Below are 23,258 nucleotides of genomic sequence, written 5' to 3'. Positions count from 1 at the left end.
TAAACAACTCGTTAAAATACACCAGAATGCAGGAAATGGCATCTACTTTATTCAAAAATTTCAAATCAACATCAAATAAGCAACAAGTTGTGTAGCTGCTTGACTTAAACACCACTGGGCTGTAACTTGCTTCATCAGCATCTTGCCAGAAGAGAAAGAAACGGTCCCTTAAACACATCTATCCTGTCCTATGGAAGTTTTTTGTTAGTTCTTACCAAACACTGTGAGGTGACGAACACACAAACTGAAAACAAGCGTTAAGGCCAGTCTAGTTTTATACTTCAGTGTGTCATCAATGAACATAGAAACAAAACATTCACAGGTGCTGATCACTTTTTCAATCCCATTCAGTTTATTTATGCAGTGCTAATTCACAGATCTGTCCAGAAACGCTCCCGTGCATCATAAACTGCCACGTAGAGACGTCAAAGCAACAAGACAGGACGTCTTCTTTTAGCTCTCATCAGAACTCGAGCAGCAGCCGTTTGAATCAACTGAAAACATTTTAGAGTTCGTTTTTGGACACCCACATAATAACGAATTAGCAAATGTTGTAATTTTAGTAATATTGCACAGGCTAGTGGTCCAGGTACTGTTTTTTTATGTGGGGGGTAAACAACCCGTCCTAATCAAAAATAACACCAGGGTTCTTTTAATAAAACTGAGGCCAGATAATGAGATCCAGAGGAAGCGGACGTTTGCTCCTAAGGTCCTCCGGTTCCAGTCCATTTCTCTGTCTTGTGTGAGTTTAAAAGCAGAAGCTTAAGATCATCCAGGTTTTTATATCTCTGAGACAGTCTTGTAATGTAAGTAACGATTTGATTCATCAGGTTTCATGGATAAATATAACGTCAGCTTAACGATGAAAATTTAACCTGTTCCATCAAAGATCTTTACCTAATGGAAGCATATATAACGTAAAGAGTACTGGTTCAAACACTGAGCCCAGAGGAACTTCACGACCAACTTTGCTGCATGAAGAAAATTCATGATTAACATATTTTTAAAACTGGAATCTTTCCGATAAATACAGTTTAGACCAGTTTTAGAGCTGTTTCTGTAATACAAACTCTCAGAATTCAGTGGACAGTAGTCCCTCGTTTATCACGGAGGATCCGTACGCTGAAGCCCCGCAATAAGTGAAAAACCACGACTTACGAATAGTAGTACAAAGTACATAAGTTGTAGTTTATTTTACTATTTATAGTAAATATATATATTATGGTGTTTTAACCCTTCCTACACTCTTGCAATATTCTAAACAATGTTTCTAAACTGTAAACGCTGTAAATAAATAAGAGTTCAGCATGTCATGAACTGCCATGACTGCGCTCTCAGCCACGCCCACTTCTCTGCTGCAGAACGGAAATCAGAGGGGGGAGGAGATCAGTGGGGGAGGAGATCAGTGGGGGGGGGGGGATGTGAGGGGGGGGGGAGCTTCAGGAGGAAGTTTCTCCTGCAGCTGTGGGCTGCACAAAGATGCAGCAGGTGCTAAACAATTAAAAAAATTCATTTAAAATAAAAATGCCATGCCGATCGTGCAGCTCATCCATCAGTCCGCCACTTGTGTGTCATGTTCAACCTTATTTTGAAAAACTGCGATAGAGCGCGTTCATGAAATACGAACCGCAAACCAACGAGGGACTACCGTCCTTCAAAACATCAGCTTGTTTTTCTCCTGTAGTTTTGAGTCTCAAGTTAGTTTCCAACAGCGAGACACTTTGTCTGAGGTCTTGTCCCGTCTTGCATAGCAGTTGTGCTAACTGTATTTGAATGCTAATGCTAATGCTAATGGCTTGATGTATCTGAGGTCAGCCGAGTTCTTGGGCGCACAAATGAGAGAATAATAATCTGCCATGTGAACTTGTCGCAGCTGCTCTTTGGGGCTGTTAAAAACAGTTTGATGGATCTGCTTGAGCTACTTTATTTCCTAACGCAGTCTGGAACGTTTCATTAGGAGCAGATGATTGGGTCTCGTCTTGTTTTCTGGGTATCCTTTCCAAATGTCCACCTCATGTTGCTGCAGTTTTTTAACTTCTTCCCAGTACAGTTGTTTGAACGCCATCATCTTGTTAATGAGCCGTTAACACAAGTTGTGAATCAGTTTCTGACTTGCTGTTTGAACTCTTCAGTCTGATTTGTCATGAATGTTCTTACACTTGAATTCCAAGCTTGAGATGCAGATCCTCTCACGAACTGGCACTTGTTCTGCTTTTGTAAAAAATTAATCGTAAACATCTACTTATCAGATAATTCAGTCTGGATTGAAATGGCTGTGCAGGAGGCATCTAACAGCTGTTCAACAGCTGTCTTGCAGGCTGCCACTGGAATCATTTTCCCTTTTAGATGATTGAAATAATGCCTAATATTCTCCGATGTAAGTAATCTCAGGCATGTTTGATTTTAGTTTATCCTTCTTTGGAGTCTGAAGAGGACAATCCTGTTTTCAAATCTAGATCGAAGAAACGGAAAAGCAGCGACGACACACCGTACAGCCCCACAGGTAAGCACCGTGCTGCTAAAGGAACGCTGTAGTTCATGAAAAGCCCTTCCAAAACCTGACATGTCCTTGCAGCTCGTGTTGGACCTTCAGTTCCTCGACAGGAGCGGCCGGCACGGGACGGGGCCCGCGTGGCCTCCATAGAAACAGGCCTAGCTGCTGCAGCAGCTAAACTTTCTCACCAGGTGCGTCCATCAACATTTCTTACTGAGGCTAAAAGGTTTTGTAGGTGACGATTGGTGCTTTATCTTGTAGGTGTAAAACTGTCTTGTTTCTTTTAGGGGTGCACCAATAAATCGGTCAATACCTGCATGAGAAACTGATTTTACCGATTTGTTTTAGTTTTAACAACAATTGTCTGAACTTGATTTATATTTCAGAGCTGAGAGCAATTCCCCATAAATACTGAATTCAAAATAAAATTCAAGCTCTAACTCGGGTATTTTTACACATACAGAGCTGACCTTTGGTTTAGTTGCAGCTGAGTGCGAACCCCAACACAGCACTGTCTAATCAAAAATGTAATATTTAAGTCAAGTCCAATTTGACTTGACAATACTGTACTTTTATTTAAATATGAACCAGACTTGATTGACTGGCTGCTTTAAAAATAAATCTGACGACTTCTCCGGCCGAGCTCCCGTGACGGAAGGGGCGGGGGAAGAACCCCTCCTGTTGTTCTCCACTGTGTTCAAATGTGAGTTTAAAATGAGATCCTGGTATTTAAACGCATATTTACCGACGCAGAAAGATGTCACACAGAAATCATTTAAAAACTTTTATTAAAACGTGTTCCAGACTTGATGCCCGACCATCGGCACGTTGATGCAAAGCTGACAGGCGACAGCTCTATTTCCTCCTTCGACAGCCGATCGCTTTTAACTTGAAAACTGCATCATAAGAAATTCTCTGTGCGTTTTCCATTATCACTGAACAAATGAACAGGTCTGTGCATGAATCGCAAAGTACAGTAATGATATGGGAACTTTCTGAAGAAATGAGTGCACGTCTATCTCGGGGGGTGATCCTGGAGAGTACCTCATTGGTCATTCAGGTTAGACTTCTGGTCACATGATGACAGTGGGTGGAGTTATGGTTGGGAATTTGAACCCTGAGCAAGAGTCGTTGAACATGTGGATACCTGAGGGCATTCACTCTGCGTCTCAAATACCTGCCCCCAAGAGGAGCGGGTGCTGGGAGCCACGAGCGTCCAGCTCTGTCATAGAAAATGTTAGTCAGTGGCAGGAAGTCTGTCAAAATAAAATATAATTATTGAAAATTATATAAATAAGATGCTCCTGCATGTAAACCATGGGGTACAAAGTGTGAGAAAAAGATAGTGTTGTGTACACTGGTAATTTTACTTTGAAATTGAAGGTGTTTTGTAAAAATGGTAAATTTATATTGACATTGATCAGTTTATAACAGCTATAAAAGCATAAAACATCCAAAGAGGTGGATACTTTTTGAAGGCATTGTATCACAGCACTGGTTTGTTTGTTTCCATTAAGGACGTTAGACTCCGATGGCTGATGGTCGGTATATTCAAGATCAAGGGTCAAGGTGTCTTTATTGTCAATCACACCACATGTGGTACATGTGGTGGAACGAAACTATGCACACAGGATCCCAGTTACATCCGACAAAAATACAAATTGTAAAGAAAAACAGTAGTAAGATCTAAAATATGAACTAAGAAATATGCTTAACTAAGAATACACTAATAGTACAAAACAATGTGCCAAACAACAGCAGCACGAACATGAGTACATGGACTGTACTTATATAGCACCTTTCTATCTTATTTCAAGATACACAAAGCTCTTTACATTACAATCTGTGTCCTTATTTACCCATTCATACAGCTCTATACTAGATCACTACAAAGCTAATTAAATCATTCTAAAGAGACTAATCAGAGCTTTTAGATCACATTCATACACTGATGGGACACACATCGGAGGCTATGAGGGGTTCAGTGTCTTGTCTTCAGTGTCCAGGGACACTTCGACAAGTGACTGCTGGTGGATTCGAACCCCCAACTCTCGCATTGGAGGACGACTGCTCTAACCACTCAGCCACAGCCGCCCCTGTGAATCTGTGTGAGCAGATGAGGACGAATGAACACAGCAACATGAAATAAATCAGCAGCCTGAGATCAGTATCATGCATAGTCAGCAGCACATATCAGCAATCAAGTGGCATTACAGTGATTTTTCACAGTGTTTTTTTCGCAGTGACAGTCCTGTCTAGGGATTCATGAGTCTAACAGCCTCAGGGTAGAAGCTGTTCCTCAGTCTAGTGGTTCTACACTTAATGCTCCTCAACCTCCTTCCTGAGGGGAGCAGGGCAACAAGTGTGTGCTGGGTGAGTGTGGTCCTTCATGATGCAGGTGGCTCTCTTCCTGCATCTGAAGGTGTAGATGTCTGTGATGGTGGGGAGGCTGACTCCAAACATCTTCTGTGCAGCCTTCACCACTCTCTGCAAAGCTTTTCTTTCTGCAGCTGTGCAGCCTCCATGCCACATGTTGATGCTGGAGCACAGGATGCTCTCCACTGCACACCTGTAGAAGGAGGTGAGGACTGAGCTTCCCAGTCCAGCTCATCTCAGCCGCCTGAGGAAGTAGAGTCTCTGATGAGCTTTCTTGATCAGGCTGGTGGTGTTGTTGCCCCAGCTGAGGTTGTTGTTCAGGTGCACACCCAAGTACTTGTAGCTGGAGACCACTTCCACCACAGAGCCTCCTTCCTATATTCAGAGGGGAGTAGGTGTGTTTGTTCCTTCTGAAGTCCACAACCATCTCCTTCCTCATCTTTACATTGATTTAAAGGTTGTTCTTCCCACACCAACTCTCCAGGTGTTCCACCTCCTGCCTGTAGCTGGACTCATCGTTGTTTGTGATGCATCCCACCACCGCTGTATTGGCTGCAAACTTTACGATATGACAGCCTGGATGTGTCGGTGTGCAGTCATACGTTAGCAGAGTGAACAGGAGGGGGCTCAACACACAGCCCTGGGGGGAGCCAGTGCTGAGGGTTATGATGGAGGAGGAGAAGTCGAGGATCCTCACAGACTGTGGTCTGTTGGTTAAGAAGTCTAGGACCCAGTTGCATAGAGAGGGGCTTAGTCCTAGTGTGAGTAGTTTGTCCATCAGGGTCTGGGGAATCATGGTGTTGAAGGCAGATGTGAAGTCCACAAAGAGCATGCGTACGTAAGACTCATTCTGCTCCAAGAGGGTGAGAACAGTGTGGACCACAGAAGAGATGGTGTCCTCTGTTGATCTATTCTTGCGGTATGCATACTGATGATGGTCCTCGCTGATGTTGATGTTAGCTTTGATGTTGGTCATGACCAGTTTTTCAAAGCATTTAGCAACTATCGGGGTGAGGGCTACCGGCCAATAGTCACTGTAGGGCTCTTTGGAACTGGGATAACGATGGCAGTCTTGAGGCAGGTGGGAACCGTTGCCAGGATAAAGGAGGAGTTAAATATGTCAGCCAGCACCTCACAGAGTTGATCGGCACTCCTTCAGCACCTTCCCCGGGGATGTTGTCTGGGCCAGTTGCCTTGTGAGGATTAATCCTCCTGAAAGTACTACCTACTTCTGCTGAGGTCACACTGAGGAACTCTTCTTCTGGTGATGAGGTGAGTCTGGTGCTGAGTGGTCTGTTCGGGTCCTCAAAGCGTGCATAGAACCAGTTGAGAGCATCAGGCACTGATAGATCCCTAGGGCATTGTGCACCTCTGACTTGATAATCTATTATGCACTTAATGCCCTTCCACATGTTCTGTGGGTATTGTGAGAAGTGGTGTCCCTGGATCTTCTATGCATATGCTGCTTTGGCCCTTTTAATACCAGCACCCAGCTCTAACCTTGTCCTCCTCAGCTCCTGTGAATTGCCAGACCTGAAGGCAGAGTCCCTGGCTTCCAGCAGGGTGCAAACCTCTGCATTCAGCCAGGGCTTTTGGTTCGGATAGCTCTTCACGTTCCTGAAGTTGGTGACATCATCAGCACACTTACTAATGTAACACAGAACTGAGGATGTGTGTTCCTCCAAGTCTATCGTTCCCTCTTTTACAGCAGCCTCCCTGAAGATCTGCCAGTCTGTGCATTCAAAGTAGTCTTTCAATATAGAGTCACTGTTTCTCACCCATATTCATCAAATTGCTTGATCTTACTGTGTGATGCTGAAGCCATACGTTGTGTTTCAATAGGAGGAGCAGCAGAAAACTAAGAAGAAAAAGAAAAGCACCAAAAAGAAAGCAATAGTGACAGTGGAGCCATCAAAAATCTCTCAGGACAGCAGCTCACCGGATGTGGACTCCCAGGATGGCAGTCTGACAGACAATGAGGTCAACACAGGAACTGTTAAGTCTCCAGGAGGACCACGGGCAATGGCACCGGGGATCTTCCTCAGCCAGAAGCGTCCATCCATGTCCTCTTCCAACAACAGCACTAACTCCTTAAGCACTAACAACAGCAGCATGACCAAGGGGGACCGCATGGGGTCAGCAGATGCCAAAGGTGAGCACCAAATCATAGACTGAGATTTTCCTTGACATGCTGTAGAGAAAAGTAGTATAACAAAAAGCACCAAGTGTCAATTTTTCATGCTCAGCTGTACTTTATGTAAGCTGTATAAAACTCGATGAATGTTTTTTATTGTCTTTCATGAAACCTGATCTATAGTAATAAGGTCTCTTCCACACTGGATGATGTCCCCGCCAAGTTCTCCAAGACCTGTCTGTACATAGGTGGATACCAGCAAATTTAGAAGACCCCATTTAGTGTGAAGGAAATCATATTACTTTTACACACTTAGTTCTCAACAGTTGGGCTTTTCCTGCTATTTTTCACATCACCGAGATGCCCGCTTGCACCTGCACCACACTTTATACATCAGCTGCATGTTTCAAACAATGAAAGAAATCATATGAGCTCACGATTACACCATAACCCAGACCTTTACTCACTCACTTAACCCTTTAGACCAGCTGTATTCCAGATCGCATCACACAATCACAAAGCTTAAGTTAAGGAAATTCTGGTAAAGGCTCTAGGTAGTAAGAAAAAGCTTCCTAATGACATGGCTACCACACCAACAGTTATTAGAGAGACAGGTAAGAAGGTACTTTGGTGTGTCATCTGGACAAAGAAAAGAAAACAACCTGGTTATTGAAGTCCAGGAATTTATCCAGTGGAAGAGGTTAGTCAAAACGACACGATAGTGAGAGGGCCGAGGACATTAGACAGGAATATAAGACATGCAAGACCAACTATTCAATTCAGTGTATTTAGATAGTGCCAAGTCACACCAGAACTTGTCTCAGTGCACTGTGCAAAAACATTCACATACATACAAAAGCCAATTAGTAAAAGTTCTTTATCTAAGGAAGCCTGCAGATTGTGTTGAATCTTCACTTCGTCGCAGTCTCCCATCTTGAGCGAGCACAAAGGCGACAGTGGAAATGAAAAACTCCCTCATGAGGAAGAAACCTTTAGCAGAACCAGGCTCAGGACAAGAAGACCATCTGCTTCGACCGGCTGGGTTTGAGAGGAACAGATACACAATGGCAGGTCAAGAATCACATGTTAAGATAGAAATAGTACCATATGAAACAAACACAGAATGACCGGTCCAGGTGCACTTTCTATTGGAGGAAAGACAAAAAACACATGCTAAGGATAGAAATAATTACAAATATAAAACAGGTAGTGTAGAGCAAGTAAAGACAGCAGCGGAGTGAGGAAATGAGGTACATGTGTCCTCCAGCTGTCTAAGCATATAGCAGCATAACTAAGGGATAGCTCTGAAAACCCAAACCATCCCTAACTTGGATAATCAATCAATCAATCAACCTTTATTTATACAGATAAATCAGATAAGGGAGAGGGACAGAGCATCTTTGTTTCCACAACACCCAAACACCCAAGGAGAAGTTTGAGCTGGTCCGCCTTCCAAGGCCAGGTGCAGATTTAGATATCAACATTGTTTGGGGTCAGGCTGGACTCATAAGTTTTCGTGCCTGCCATAACAGTCTCTCTAGTACATTCTCTCATGGCGGCTCCAAACAGCCACATTTGATAACTTACGTCAAGTCAAGCTTACAACTTCTCCAAGATTTATTCCTTCCAATCGTTCGTGGACACTGCCAGGAAAGTTCGGATGCAGCGCCACATAGTTCGCACATAGTCTTGAGTGTTGCCAAGCTCGACACATCCTCCACATTCCAGGCAGCTTTAATCAGCTGCTGAGGTTTATTTGTCCAAATTTGTTGACAATCCAGAGTTCAACTAACTCCAAACAGTAAAATCCAGTTATCTTGGATCCAATTATGTTTCCATCGAGGTAAGAGGGTCCTCCTTCACCCTGACTACCTGTTGAGAAAAATGTATCAGTTCTGTTGAAAGACCAGCTGATCAAATCCATCGTTAACAATTCGTAAGGTTTGCAAAAAAGGGGCTCTGAAAAAGGTTCACAAAACAAAGAGCAAAGCAGGATATAGGATTTATCAGAAAGGAAAGTCTTAATCCCAGTCTTAAACTGGACAATGTGTCGGCCTCATGGACAGAAACTGGAAGTTGGTTCCACAAGAGAGGAGCCTGAGAACTGAAAGATCTTCCTCCATTCTGTTTTTGGAAATTCTAGGAAGCACAAGTAAACCTGCAGTCTGAGAGTGAAGTGCTCTGTTAGTAAAATATGGAACAATAAGATCTGTAATATAAGATGGAGCTAGGTTGTTGAGGGCTTTGTAGGTTAGAAGTAAGATTTTGAATTCAGTTCTGGATTTGACAGGGAGCCAATGGAGAGAAGCTAAAACTGGAGAGATATGATCTCTCCCAGTAACTGTCATTGAAAACAGCATAGCACTACTGTTCACACACACCTCTGGAACTGTAGAGGGTGATTAACGTCCAAGCAAGTAATGGGCAGAGAGAAGGGTGCAGGAAATATTCATTGTATTCTGTCACTGAAGAAGCAGCAACAGTTGCACGTGTCGAGCGTTGCTGCGACCCAACGTCTCAACTTCTCTCGTCTGTTTTCCCCACAGCCAAGCGGCTAAAGAAAGGCATGGCAACAGCTAAACAGAGACTCGGCAAGATCTTAAAGATCCATCGAAACGGGAAGCTGCTCTTGTAGCCTCAGACTGTGGAGGGACGGGAACTTCTGGACACCCTCCCCCCACCCCCAAAAACCAGAGCCACTGAGAAACAGCAACAATGAGGAGGGTTCGAGACTAAAGCTGTAATGAACTGAGCAGAAAGTCATGCGTTATTCATTTTTCAATAACATCACCGAAATAGGTTTTTGCCTCTACTTAGACTTTATAACTTTCAGATATAAAAATGTACAGAAGCTATTATAAATATTTTTTAAAAGAACATGTTCATTTTACTACAGCTGTCGTTTTAGCAGGGGTTGATAAAAAAAGAAATAGAAGTGCATTGCAGTCATTCCAAGTTTTTGTGAAAGTATCCCTTGCATGTTTTGTGTTAATTTGCATGTGCACTTGAGTCAATGTTGGGGGGGTGGGGGGGTGTTTTTAAACCAGCGTCTCACCCGGCTGCAACTGTAGGAGACTAGTTGTTGAACAGTGATGCTCTTCAGAATGTACCATAAATAATGACTAAAATCTTCTGAGCAAACGTTGAAGGGTGCCAACAACACATCTGCCCTGAACTAAACCGTAACTTCAAACAGCCAGGATTAGAAAAACATGCAGATGTTTTAATATTTGAACTGTAAATGCTAAATGGACTGCACCTTTCTCTCTAATCAAGATACTCAAAGTGCTTTTGAAAGAGAACCAAGTCCAACATTGTTTAAACCTATGATCGACATGGTAAGCACACGCTGTTATATGTCTTTGTTACACTTAAAATACATTTAAAGTTACTATAACACCAGTTCAGTCATGTAAAGTCCAACTTTCTGTGATGATTTGATGTTTTTCACCTTTTGTTTGTTTGAACTGAAGTGTGGCTCGGCTGTACGGCTCCACACATGTTGGGTTTTCTCATGCGTTTCACCAAAATCTCATTAATATCCATGTTTTATTGTTTGCAGTTTTGTTTGTACGTTTTTCTCTACCGTAATTTCCAGACTATTGACTGCACCTGAATATAAGCCACACCCACTGAATAATAAATAACTTGTGCATATATAATCCGCACTTGTCTGCAAGCCTGGGATGTCCACGTTGTAACGTGAGCTACTTACGCTGAAAGCTTTTTTAAACGTTTCATTAAGTGCATGGCAGTAACCTGCACAAATACAGTAAACGCTTTTGAATCTGAACCGTTCTGGGAACACGGCTGCTTAGAAACATTCCACGGCAGTCACCTTCCAGGAAGTCATTGATTGATATCTTTACACTGCTCCTCTGTCAGGACCCACAGGCAGACGAGCACGTTGCTCTGCGCATGTGCCCCCCCGAGCTCAGAGTGCCATTTTATGCACGATTCACTCATTTCCAGTGGCTGTACATCCGTCATTGAGCCCCTAGAGGAAGGGGGAGACCAAGTTTCCCTCATCCCTGGAGGCTCAAAGGGGAGGGGGGCGAGACCTTGTCCACCCCCACCCCCGTTCTCTCCTCCCCCCATTTCATTGGTCCACTGTGACCTGTTCAGTAATTTCACTGGTCAGATTTGTTTACCTTTATTTATACAGGTAGTCTCATTGAACGACAAGGACCCCCCCCCAGAGAGACGTGTGTTGGGCAGCTCTGTGAGCGCCGGGTGTGACGAGGCTAAACGTTTTGGTGGCATGAAGCTCGTCAGCCCATCAAAAATAAAAATCCATAAATTAGCCGCAGCGTTGTGTAAGCCGCGGCGCTCAAAGCGTGAAACCAGCAGCAGATTATAATCTGGAAATTACGGTGCATTGACTCAATACGACCAGCCTTTGTCTTATCTAGTTGCATGTTTTGCTCTATAATTGTCTTTAGGTCGTTCAAGAAGATTGTGAGCACAACGCTTGAACACGATGATGACAGATTCTGTGGCGCTTACCCGTTGAGATTTTATCAGATTACGTTGTAAACATGGAGGCAGTTTGTATAGTGGGTACAAAGTGGGCCGAGCCCAGAACCATGAGCAGGGAAGAGCAAACATCATGCGCATGTCCTGGAATGCTCTTTTACCAGCTGTGCACACTAACAAACAAGAACTAATAATCTTCTGTGATCCCACACAGCTTGAGTGTCACACAAAATGTGCCTGTTCTCCTAATCTCATCAAGTGATGAGTTTCTGACTGGTCTCCAGCAGCAGCAGCCCAGTGAGTCTCTGGTTTTACTTCTGGATGCAGCTTATCGTGCTACATGAGGGGAAACGAGCATCTTCCTGCTTCCAAACCAGTTTTTAAAGCGTCGCCTTGATCGGCATCAAGCGTTTCTTTATAACACTTGTTGTTTGCAGTGCACTGTGAGTGCACGTGTTCATTGTTGCCAAGTGATTAATAGGAATTAAAGAAGCACTATAAAGCACAACGTTTTGATATTTTCCACCAAACATAGGACGCCACGCGGCGGTGGAACAGATGGACTCTGCAGGGACATGTATGTGATGATAAGCTTGGTCCAGGTGTGGCGTTCCACAGGGATACGTTCCAGCTTCTCTTGGTTTCCCAGGCAGCACCAACTCCTGCTCATCCTGGGTTGGTTTCATTTATACAATGTAGCTTTTCGCTTCAAACCTTTTCTATCCTTTAAGGCTTAATCCCACATTTTTACACATTTTGCTATATCTGAATAAATTTATTTTAAGAATATTTCTCTTTGTACATTTGATTTATGGTATAGTCCTAATTTTGAACCTTTATTTATGTCATAAATTTGAAGGTGCTGCCCTGAAAACAACTGAAGAACTCGTTTATTTGGCCTTATGTACACAAAGCTAACTGTTAGGATTTAGTTTGGATAAGAGGTAAAGCTTTGAGGAAAAACTATAAAATAAAAAAAACAAAGTTTCTATGACCAGCCACTTGTTTAACCTTCAAGCTGTCAGCTTTCTTCTTTTACTAGCACCTTGTGAAGTGTTCATGTGTCAGTGATGTAATTTATTAATGTTTGTAGCCTTTTTATACTTGTACAATTCCTAAGAGTTTTGCTTTTAAATATGTCATCAAATTGTAAAATAACCCTTTAATTTTTTGCGGGGGCGTGTGTATTGGGGAGGCATCACGAACATCATGAATTTAGCATAAATGACGTGTATTTCTTTGTTTACAGAGATTGTTGGTGTGCTCACGTCTCCATCTTGTTGTGGCTGTTTCAGTTCGGCCATTTGTTCATGTTGTACGTCGCCACTCCAGCTCAGTCACTACAATCTTTATTTGAAGTTTTCATTTGTCCTGTTTGTGTGTCGTGGTTTCATTTTGAACGTGTGACTCATTAAAGTGCGAGGCGGCAGTGGATGGTACCTGTTGGAGCAGCTTCCCGTAGTGTTACTTACAGTATTACTAAGAAGTTACTGCTGTTTTTCACCCAAATCTCTATATTTTTTGTATTTAGAAGACTTTGTTTGGGGTCATGATTCACTTTTCTAAGACATGAAGAAATGTGAAACTTGAGGAACATCCATATTATTGTTGAATGATATGATTGTCTGTCTTGTTTCATTTTGAATACATTTATTGTGGAAAACCTTCTCTGATGTCTTCCACTTCTTCATAACTTCATAAAATTTATTTCCTCTCAGCATTTGTTGCTATTAAAAGTTTTGATTTGTTTCCTGCTTCATCTGGTGCCATGTAGTGAAAACCAGAAGACTTTTTCTTTCATCCTGAAGTCCAGAAATAAAAAATGTCATCAGCCGTTAAACTTCCAGTACTTGGAGGTCTTCAGCACTTTTGGTTCTGTTTTAAAAACCAGGACATGAAAAAAAATCCCTTGTATTTGTAGAATGAGTGCGTCTCACCAGACACTTCCTGTAAGTCAGGTCCTCTGGATGATTCTTGTTGAAATGTTTCATCTTTCATCCAAAGGACTTCTTCAGTCTGAGCAGCTGCAACAGTCTCAGTCTTATAAACAGCACCTTCTCATGGTGGATCAACCAGTTTGTTGTTGACGTCCAGAACCAGCTGTTCACATGATCAAGGAGGACAACAAGTTCATGCTCAATCATCCACATATCAAATCCAGTAATTCTCAGTCGGGTCAGTTGGACAGTTTATTTTTATAGAGACGTTTCGCCCTCTATCCGGAGGGCTTCATCAGTCAGAGGAGTTCCAGTAAACTGTTTCTCCACCGAGCAGTAAACTCCTTAAGTGGACCAACCAGTTTGCTGGAGCCAAGATGGTTTCTGGGGGCCGTCCTGTTCCCCGTCGACTCCTCCCAGGCAGCCAAAGTGGTTTTACTGCTTGGTGGGGAAACAGTTTACTGGAACTCCTCAGACTGATGAAGCCCTCTGGATAGAGGGCGAAACATCTCTATAAAAAAGAAACTGTTCAGATGACCCGACAGAATTACTGGATAAAAGAGGACCATCAGCCTAATGACTGATCGTTAGTGCTGTGACGGCCGCTTGCTATTCACAGGGGCAGAGTGATACTAGCAACAACAGTATTGTAAGAGGGGGACAGTTGGACACGAGGGCCCCCTGTTCAAAGATGGACCGTTTCTCTTCACAAAGATGGACCGTTACTCTCTGTGAAGAGCGACCGTCCATCGTTAAACGGGAGAGGCTTCGGTGTCTGACGGTGTCAAAGCCCAGGAGAAGTCAAAGAGCACGACTCGTACGGCGCTGCCTGCCCTGTCCAGGTGCACGTACACTGCAACAGGTAGATGATGCTGTCGTCAACTCCCGATGCGTGGCTGGTATGCAAACTGCAGGGGGTCCAGGTACGGTTCCACGTGTGATGTCAGGGCCACAGGTCTGGAGCCAGTGTTCGGGCCCCTGGTGTTTTCCACAGAGCAGGGACCACTCTCAGGGGAAATGTGCTGAAAAACATCACACGGCTGAGCTGCACCAACTTTCAGGAGTTTGGGGCTCAGCCCTTCTGGACCTGCAGACTTGCTGAATGTGGACAGCTGAGCTCCATCCTCAGCCTCCCTGCTCATGGTGTCGGAGGCTCTGATGTGTTTTGGGAAATACAGGCTCAATTAAACATTTGGGGATTAATAGAGTACAATAAAATATGGCAGAGCAGAAGTAAGAATTGCTGCTTCACAGAAACAGGGTTTCATGTTCACAACTAATCTTTAGCATGAACTTTTCTGGGTGGAGTTTCATGTTCTCTCCGTGCTGCGTGGGTTTTCTCCTGGTACTCCAGTTTCCTCCCACAGACCAAAAACATGCATGTTAGACTGACTGGTGACTCTAAACTGTCCCTAGGTGAGAGAGAGAGTGGCTGTTTGTCTCGTTCGTCTCCATGTGTCCCTGTGATGACTGGAGACCTGTCCAGGTGTCCCTGTGATGGACTGGAGACCTGTCCATGTGTCCCTGTGATGGACTGGAGACCTGTCCAGGTGTCCCTGTGATGGACTGGAGACCTGTCCAGATGTCCCTGTGATGGACTGGAGACCTGTCCAGGTGTCCCTTAGATGGACTGGAGACCTGTCCAGGTGTCCCTGTGATGGACTGGAGACCTGTCCAGGTGTCCCTGTGATGGACTGGAGACCTGTCCAGGTGTCCCCCACCTCTCACAGTGACTGCTGGATATGAGCTCCAGCTCCCTACAAGGAAAGCTTGGTAAAGAAACTTGATGAAGAGATCTGACTGAAGATCTGACTGAAGATCTGACTGAAGATCTGACTGAAGAAGTCCCACTATGACAAAGTGCAGCAAAAGGTTTGAATCGTAACACCTGGACCTTGAGTCACAAGGAACTCATTATACAGTTTGATGGTCGACAGGATTCAAGTCTCAAATTTATGATTTTAGGTTCTTAAAAGTGGAAACCTTAAAGGCTGTGGCCACTAGATGGAGTCAAAGAAATATCTGAATAAAGTTGGAAATAATTTATTTCCCAAACAAAACAAAAATGCAAAATTCATTAGTGGAGTTTTGTTTCTTCAGCAACATCGTTGTACACACATTAGATGTTGATGTTCTCAAAGACTGGACAAACAAGGAAACATTTAGGGAGGAAAGTCCCTGTTGCTGTTCACAGTACTTCAAATGATTTGTAGTATTTCCATCATCCTGCAGAGAAAAACTTTGTACTTTTAGTTTAAAGGTACACCAGTTCCTTCAAGGAACAACAAGGTGACATGTTGGGTCAAACGGACTACATATAAAAATAAATACTATATGAATGTATATTTCTTATGCCTTGAAACATGATTATATAAACCTGGAGTTTAGAAAGCAAATGATGCACTAACAAGTATCAGCAGTCAGGTCAAATTTATTTATCAAGCACATTTAAAAACGTCAGCTGTTACCAGAATGCTTCACAATAATACTGGTAATCAGCGATGTTAATAAAAATAATAACAAATAATTTAAAGTAAAGTCAGCAAATCTGTCAAAAAATATCTAAAGGATGTTGGACTCTAGTAGCTGTCCAGTTAACCGTGTAAGCTGGAACGTGAAATTCCTTAACGGTCCAGTAAAATTCCAAAACATTTGAAGCAGCTGAACGCTGACATCACCTTTTCACAGGAGACTCACGTGCGCTCTGCAGACAGTGGAAAGTTTGTTAAAGCATGGTCAGGTCAGGTGTTTCAGTTCAATTTACAATCCACATGAAGAGCGGTAGCTGTGGAAGCAGGTGCAAGTCACAGCAGTGAGTGTGCACGCTGATGCTGCAGGGTGATGTGTTGTGGTAGTGGGAAGTTATACACCGTGCCATCGATCTTAGTTTCCTTGTATGTTCCCACATGGGACGACTTTACATTTTTTAATAACCTCTTTTCAAACATTCTGGATATGTCAACACACTACCTTATAACTGGTGGTGACACAAACTGTGCGTTCATCTCTGGACCGCAGCTCGATGGGAAGTACCATCCTGACCAAATCCACTCAGTCAGTAAGCTTGTTCCTCGAATCTTAAGACGAGGCTGATGGATGGCGCTTCCATAACCCTACTCCAAGATCATGCTCGTTGTTTTCCCCAGTTCACAAGACATACTCCCGAATAGACTACTTTTTCCTTGATCAACAAATTCTGTCTTTAGTGAAAGAACGTGACTATGGGGCCATGGTCATCTCAGACCATGGTCCACTTCTCAATACATAATCTGTACATCTTCCTTGGAGATTCAGCTCCTTACTCTTATCCAAGGAAGACGTTATCAGACTTCTTACATCTGAAATTTAATTATTCCTTGAAGTTAAGTGAACACTGGAAATGCTGTACTGTCTGGGAGGCATTAAAGGCCTACCTGAGGGGTCAAATAATGTCTTATTGTGCAAACAAAGAAAGAAGGTTTGGTACTGGACAGTTGACAGATGACATATTTCAATTAGACAGAGAACATAGTCGCTCCCCCTCACAGATCTAATGAAAACATGTTGTTACTCCAAACTGAATTTAACACTTTGTCTACTCAGCAGGCAGAATATTTCATTTCTAAATCTAGACAGGGTACTGTGAACATGGTGAAAGGGCTGGGTGTCTGCTCGCGCACCAGCTCCGGCGACAGTCAGTCGACAAAACTATTCCAGTTCTAAACAACAGCAGGGTTGTAGCTGCATGTCATGACAAGGCTGGAATTAATAGATGTTTTAGTAAGTTTCACCAGTCATTGACGACTGAGTCATCAGTTATTTTATCGGACTTAGAGAATCTTTTAAAAGATTTTAAACTTCCTTCAGTGAATCCTGGTCTTGCCAGGGATTTGGAGAGGGAGCTCTGTAGCTGAGTAACTCCCCAATGGTGGCAGTCGGCACTAACTGTGACATTAGTTTAGATATTTTGAAGTGCAGTGAGGTATGAGACGGGGTGCCAGTTCTCACCACTTCTATTTTTTTCAATCAACCTTTATTTAAACAGGTAAATCCCGTTGAGCCTCGAGGACTCTTTTACAAGAGAGACCTGATTTAACAAAGAAAGATGACGACAATGGACAACAGCAACAATAAACAGTTATAAAAAGTCATACGTCAGATTTTTTTTTTTTTTACAAATAAGATGCCAAAAAAAGTAACAAAAAAACAGCTAGAATCTAAGGCAAATGTAGAAACTAAAAACAGGAACATGTCAGCATTGGACCCTGCCAGGAGTCCAACAGATTCTTAAAGCCATTTAGAGAGGTCAAAGGTCAAGAACTTCAGGTCTTTTTGTAAGATATTCCAGGAAACAGGAGCAGAATAGGAGAAGGTCCTTTTGTCTAGTTCAGTCCTCACTGAGGGAACACTGCAGGTAATAATGTCCTGAGAGCTCACACCGTAGCATTTGCATTGGTGATATAACCATTAGCTGTAGCTTGATGTCAAAAATCAAGTTCCGGTTCCGGCGAGCTGATGGACGGCAGCTCCCTCCGGCTTCTCTGCAGTCTTTTATCATCAAACTGACCCGTTTTTTCGAACCGGACCAAAGTTGGTCCCCTTTCCAACCAAATTTGGTGTTCAGTGACTCAGAGAGCCGGACGGGACCTTCCAAAAAATTATTTCAGTCCAGGACCGGCTGCTCCCAGCCCACCAGTCACTCTGAGCTCACCCTGCTGGCCAGATGACCCCTCGAGCCGGGGAGTCATCGCACGATGGTCCGGTGTTTTTTCTCTCTCTCTCTCTCTGGACCCCAACGAACTTCTCATCTGGATCTTTGTGGTTCTACCTGGTTCTGACAAGAATCGCTGGGTGGTATTTTGGTGGCTTTTTCGTTGGTTTTCTGCTGGACTGGCCCTCGTGGTGTCTTCAATGGTGTGGGGGAAGGGTACCTGTGTCCCCTGAACTGGACCAGAACCGAACAGAGTTGGGTGTGGGGGACTTTGTCTTCAACAGAGCCGGTCTCAGCTTCAATGAGCAGCCCGTTATCTTTTAATGAAGGACTGTCCACCTCCGTGGAATTGCTGTGTTCGCCTGGAGGAGATGCTCTGATGCTTTGAAGCCCCGCCAGAACAGGATCGGACCGGAGCAGAACCGGACCAGAGACAACTTCAGCCACTTCAGCCTCTTCACCTCTCGTGCTGTGGAGCGCCGGAGCCAAACCGAAGCAGAACCGGACCGGACCAGTAATGACTTCAGCCTCTTCGGTCAGTCTCGTCGTTTTTCACCAGGGGTGCCTCTCGTGCTGTGGGGTGCAGAGGTGACGTGCAGAGGAGCAGCGCTGCGTGGTGCTCGAGAGAAGTTCGGAGTTTGCATCGGAGTTGCTACAGGCCTCCATCCAAACTCACCTGAATAATAATTATTTTTATTCTGGATCTGGACCCAGCTTCTGTTTCTCATGGGAGCATCCATCCATCTTCACAGGGCGGCCGAAGCCCCCCTCATGCCAACTCAAACTGCAGTTGGGTCTCCTCGTCGGATTTGTTTGCCCATTTGATTTGTGACCCTTTATGGTCTGAGACTATGGTCTGAGATTATTTTCAGATCTCAGATTATCTGGAGTCACTGAATCTTGTTAATACACCTGAATCTGTCCATCACTGCAACTTTCACTGTTTTTGGGTTCTGAATGATCACGTGTTCATTAATGTTTCTCATGGTTCGATTATGGGGGCTAATTGTCACACTGTTAACTCCTGTAATTACACATCAACCCTGGACCCCCCCCCCCCCACTAATTACAGCACACCAAATGACTTTAAGAACGTGTCAGGGCTTCATTTTCTGCATGTAAACGCTCGTAGCCTTCTGAGAAAACTTGATGCCTTGAAAATTCTGGTCAGTTCTTCTGGGGCAGATGTTATCTTCATCTCTGAAACCTGGCTCAACAAATCTGTACTCAATAATGACCTGGCAATCAATGGATTTAACATCTACCGCTGTGATCGTCAAAAAAAGGTGGGACGGGTGGGGTGGTTGGAGTCGCTATTTACATCAGAGATTCTCTGGTTTCTAGTCTTGTGTCTGCTAAAACAATCCCAAACCAGTTTGAGGCCTTAGCTGTAAACATCACTTTGAATGGAGGCCAGATCTTATCTGTAGTGGGTTGTTATCGTCCACCCTTAGCAACATCTGAGGCTCTGTCCTCCATGATTGAATTCCTTGGAAATTTAAAATTCAGAGATTTTTTGGCAGGAGATTTCAACATTGACTGGGATAAGTCGACCCCCCTCTGTGATAAATTCAAGGAATGTTGCCTGTCTCTCAATCTAACTCAACTGATCAACTCTCCCACTAGACCAAACAAAAACTGTCCTGATAAATCCTCCATCTTAGACCTGTTTCTAACAAATATGCCTCACAAATTCCCTGGTACAGGTGTATTAGCTGACATTTTGAGTGATCATTGTGTGACAGCAGCTCTCAGAGATATTAAACTTCCACCTTCTAAGCCCAGATTAATTCAAAAAGGGGATCTGAAACGTTTCTGTGAACAGTCTTTTCTCTGGGATCTGTCTCACTTTGACTGGCATCATATTCTGTTAACTGATGACGTGAACTCTGCTTGGAACTATTTCCATAATAGTTTCATTTATTTCCTGAACATACATGCTCCTTTTCGTCAGTTCAGAATAAAGGGACGAGACAGCCCCTGGTTTACTCCAGAGCTAGCTGACCTCCTGCACAGGAGAGATCATCTTTGGGCTGCAGCGAGAAAATCTGGCTCAGACACTGATTGGTTGAGTTTTTGACAGATGAGGAATAAATGCACAACTGCTGTCAAAGCAGCAAAACGAAATTATTTCTTATCTCAGACCTCCAAAAATCTAAATGACCCTAACAGATTCTGGAAAACCATCAAATCTCTCTCAGGCAGCCCCCAATCATCTGACCTCCCATCACGAAGATTCTCAGTCATCCAGGACATGATGAATTCAAAAAGCGTTCAATACAAAAAGGTGCAGGTATAGGCCCAGGTGTAGGTGCAGGTGTAGGTCCAGGTGTAGGTCCAGGTGTGGGTCCAGGTGTAGTTCCAGGTGTAGATCCAGGTGTAGGTCCAGGTGTAGGTCCAGATATAGGTCCAGGTCAAGATATAGGTCCAGGTCCAGATATAGGTCCAGGTGTAGATCCAGGTGTAGGTCCAGGTGTAGGTCCAGGTGTAGGTCTAGGTGTAGGTCCAGGTGTCGGTCTAGGTGTAGGTGCAGGTATAGGTCCAGGTGTAGGTCCAGTTGTAGATCCAGGTGTAGATCCAGGTGTAGATCCAGGTGTAGGTCCAGGTGTAGGTGCAGGTGTAGGTCTAGGTGTAGGTCCAGGTGTAGGTCCAGGTGTAGGTCTAGGTGTAGGTCCAGGTGTAGGTGCAGGTATAGGTCCAGGTGTAGGTGCAGGTGTAGGTCCAGGTGTAGGTCCAGTTGTAGATCCAGGTGTAGATCCAGGTGTAGGTCTAGGTGTAGGTCCAGGTGTAGGTCCAGTTGTAGATCCAAGTGTAGATACAGGTGTAGGTCCAGGTGTAGGTCCAGGTGTAGGTCCAGGTGTAGGTGCAGGTGTAGGTCCAGGTGTAGGTCCAGTTGTAGATCCAAGTGTAGATCCAGGTGTAGATCCAGGTGTAGGTCCAGGTGTAGGTGCAGGTGTAGGTCCAGTTGTAGGTCCAGGTGTAGGTGCAGGTGTAGGTCCAGGTGTAGATCCAGTTGTAGATCCAGGTGTAGATCCAGGTGTAGATCCAGGTGTACCTCCTATTAGAAGAAAGACATAAACACATGTCAAGGATAGAAAAAATAATTACAATGTTTTAAACTGTTAATTATCAGTATAGCATGAAGAAACATTCACTGACCTCTGACCCTGAGTCACCTTTCCCAACACCCTGAACTGGTTTTCTTTAAACTACTTTTGACCTGATAATGTCTGACAGTTTCTGCACTTCCTGTCCTAGAACTCTTCGTCACTTAGTTTGATAAATGCATACACATTTCATTTAAAGTTTTAATAAAGAAAACTTATTTGTAAATGAAGTTTGTTTTATTTGACTATGACGTGCATGAACATGAATAATGTTGATTATTTGCAATCACTATTTTGAAATGATGTGAAATCTGTTTTAACACATTGTATCTGTTCTGTTTGTTAGAAAACAACTTCTCTTCATGAAACACCTCAGAGGTCCCGCTACACTGCTGAGAACCGATGGTTCAGACACATCCTGATGCATGCTCAATAATCCAGTTCAGACACAGCACCGCTGTCAAACACGTTGAGTTCTTCTGTTTTCTCCGTCCTGCTGTGTCCATCACTGTCCGTATTGTTCATTCCTTAGCAAAGGAAACATCAAATCTTGCTCAGCAACAACTGTTGTTAAAGTCAAGTCCAAGAGAATCAGTATTCACTGCCAGGCTTCGTGGCTTAAGATAAGCTTTGGACTGCTTATCAGCTGCTGGCCCTGTCAACGTCTCACCTCAGTCACCTTCAATGAGTGTCTGGCACAAATCAACAAAGCCCCTGTGAGCTATAATCTGTTTTCTGTGTGGACTTTTGGGGGCTTTGTCAGCCTCCAGGGTCCTGGAAAGATGAAGCGACTGCCGGCTGTACTTCCTGACTTGATCCGTACGGGGGCAGAGTGCCTGGTGAGAACATGAATTCCACTCAGGTTCTGCCATTTTAGCTGCTGCATCTTGATAAATCAGCTCCTGGCTTACAGTGAAAACAAATGACACCATCTGGTTACATTAAATAACATCTTTCAACTAAATTCCAACGTAAACTATTTATTAAACAGTTTAACTTTGTGCTCAAAGTTAAATTTGACCTTAGACAAGAGAATTATCTGATTAGTTAGTGTTTACATTGTTCATTACTGTTTTAGGAATCATTACCTTATCACAAGCAGAACTGGTTTGTTCCACTTTGGAGTAAGATGTTGGGGGAAGAATCAGTTTTGTTGTGTGTTTCCTTGACTGATGAAGCCTTCTGGATCGAAGACGAAACGTTTCAGCACAAAAAAAGAAACTGTCCAGATGACCCGACTGAAAAATGTTGGATTGTAATCCTGGATTATTGAGCATGGACTTTATTGTTTTAGTAATTACTTAACTACTTTTACAAACTAGTTATTTTCCAAAATATTATCCTTTATAATTTGTGTTGTCCAATTTTTATTATTCAGTTCATTTCATCCATCCATTATCTTTACCCGCTTCTTCCATTTTGGGTCACGGGGGTCGCCGGTGCCCATGTCCAGTGCGAGGGGCGGGGTACACCCTGGACAGGTCTCCAGTCCATCACAGGGACAAATGGACAGGTCTCCAGTCCATCACAGGGACACATAGAGACAAACGAGACAACCAACCATTCACTCTCTCACTCACACCTAGGGACAATTTAGAGTTACCAATCAGCCTAACATGCATGTTTTTGGTCTGTGGGAGGATCAATTCAATTCAATTCAGTTTATTTCTACAGCGCCAAGTCACAACAGAATTCATCTCCGGGCACTGAACAGAAACATTCACATACACAATAAAGCCAGTTAGTTAAAGTTATCTATAGGCCGGCAGATACATTGAATCTTCACTTCACCACAGTCTCCCATCCTGAGCAAGCACAGTGGAGACAGTGGAAAGAAAAACTCCCTTTAACAGGAAGAAACCTCCAGAAGAACCAGCTCAGGACAAGAGACCATCTGCTTTGACCGGCTGGTTGAGAGGACAGGAAGGAGAGACAGACGAACACAGAATGGTAGGTCCAGATATAGCTCCAGGTCCAGATATAGGTCCAGGTCCAGGTATAGGTCCAGGTCCAGATATAGGTCCAGGTCCAGATATAGGTCCAG

General features: G+C 43.7%; 2 protein-coding genes across 2 annotated transcripts in view; one reads left to right on the top strand and one right to left on the bottom strand.

Moving 5' to 3' along the window:
* Window positions 1-9,934, top strand: part of phf2 (PHD finger protein 2) — a 72,780-nt gene extending 62,846 nt beyond the window's left edge. The window contains exons 19-22 of the mRNA XM_037678540.1: window positions 2,408-2,503; window positions 2,576-2,685; window positions 6,713-7,022; window positions 9,551-9,934. Of these exons, the coding sequence (XP_037534468.1) occupies window positions 2,408-2,503; window positions 2,576-2,685; window positions 6,713-7,022; window positions 9,551-9,639 (605 nt within the window). The 3' untranslated portion in view covers window positions 9,640-9,934. The remainder of the gene's footprint in view (window positions 1-2,407; window positions 2,504-2,575; window positions 2,686-6,712; window positions 7,023-9,550) is intronic.
* Window positions 9,935-14,295: 4,361 nt separating this feature from the next.
* Window positions 14,296-23,258, bottom strand: part of barx1 (BARX homeobox 1) — a 90,836-nt gene continuing 81,873 nt past the window's right edge. Inside the window, exon 3 of the mRNA XM_037679071.1 lies at window positions 14,296-14,572. Within this exon, the coding sequence (XP_037534999.1) occupies window positions 14,296-14,572 (277 nt within the window). The remainder of the gene's footprint in view (window positions 14,573-23,258) is intronic.

This window comes from Nematolebias whitei, chromosome 7 (assembly GCF_014905685.2).
Source record: "Nematolebias whitei isolate Nwh7 chromosome 7, NemWhi1, whole genome shotgun sequence".
Classification (NCBI taxonomy): Eukaryota; Metazoa; Chordata; class Actinopteri; order Cyprinodontiformes; family Rivulidae; genus Nematolebias; species Nematolebias whitei.
The sequence above is the reverse complement of the archived record's forward strand: the minus strand, read 5'-3'. Positions and strand labels throughout refer to the sequence as shown.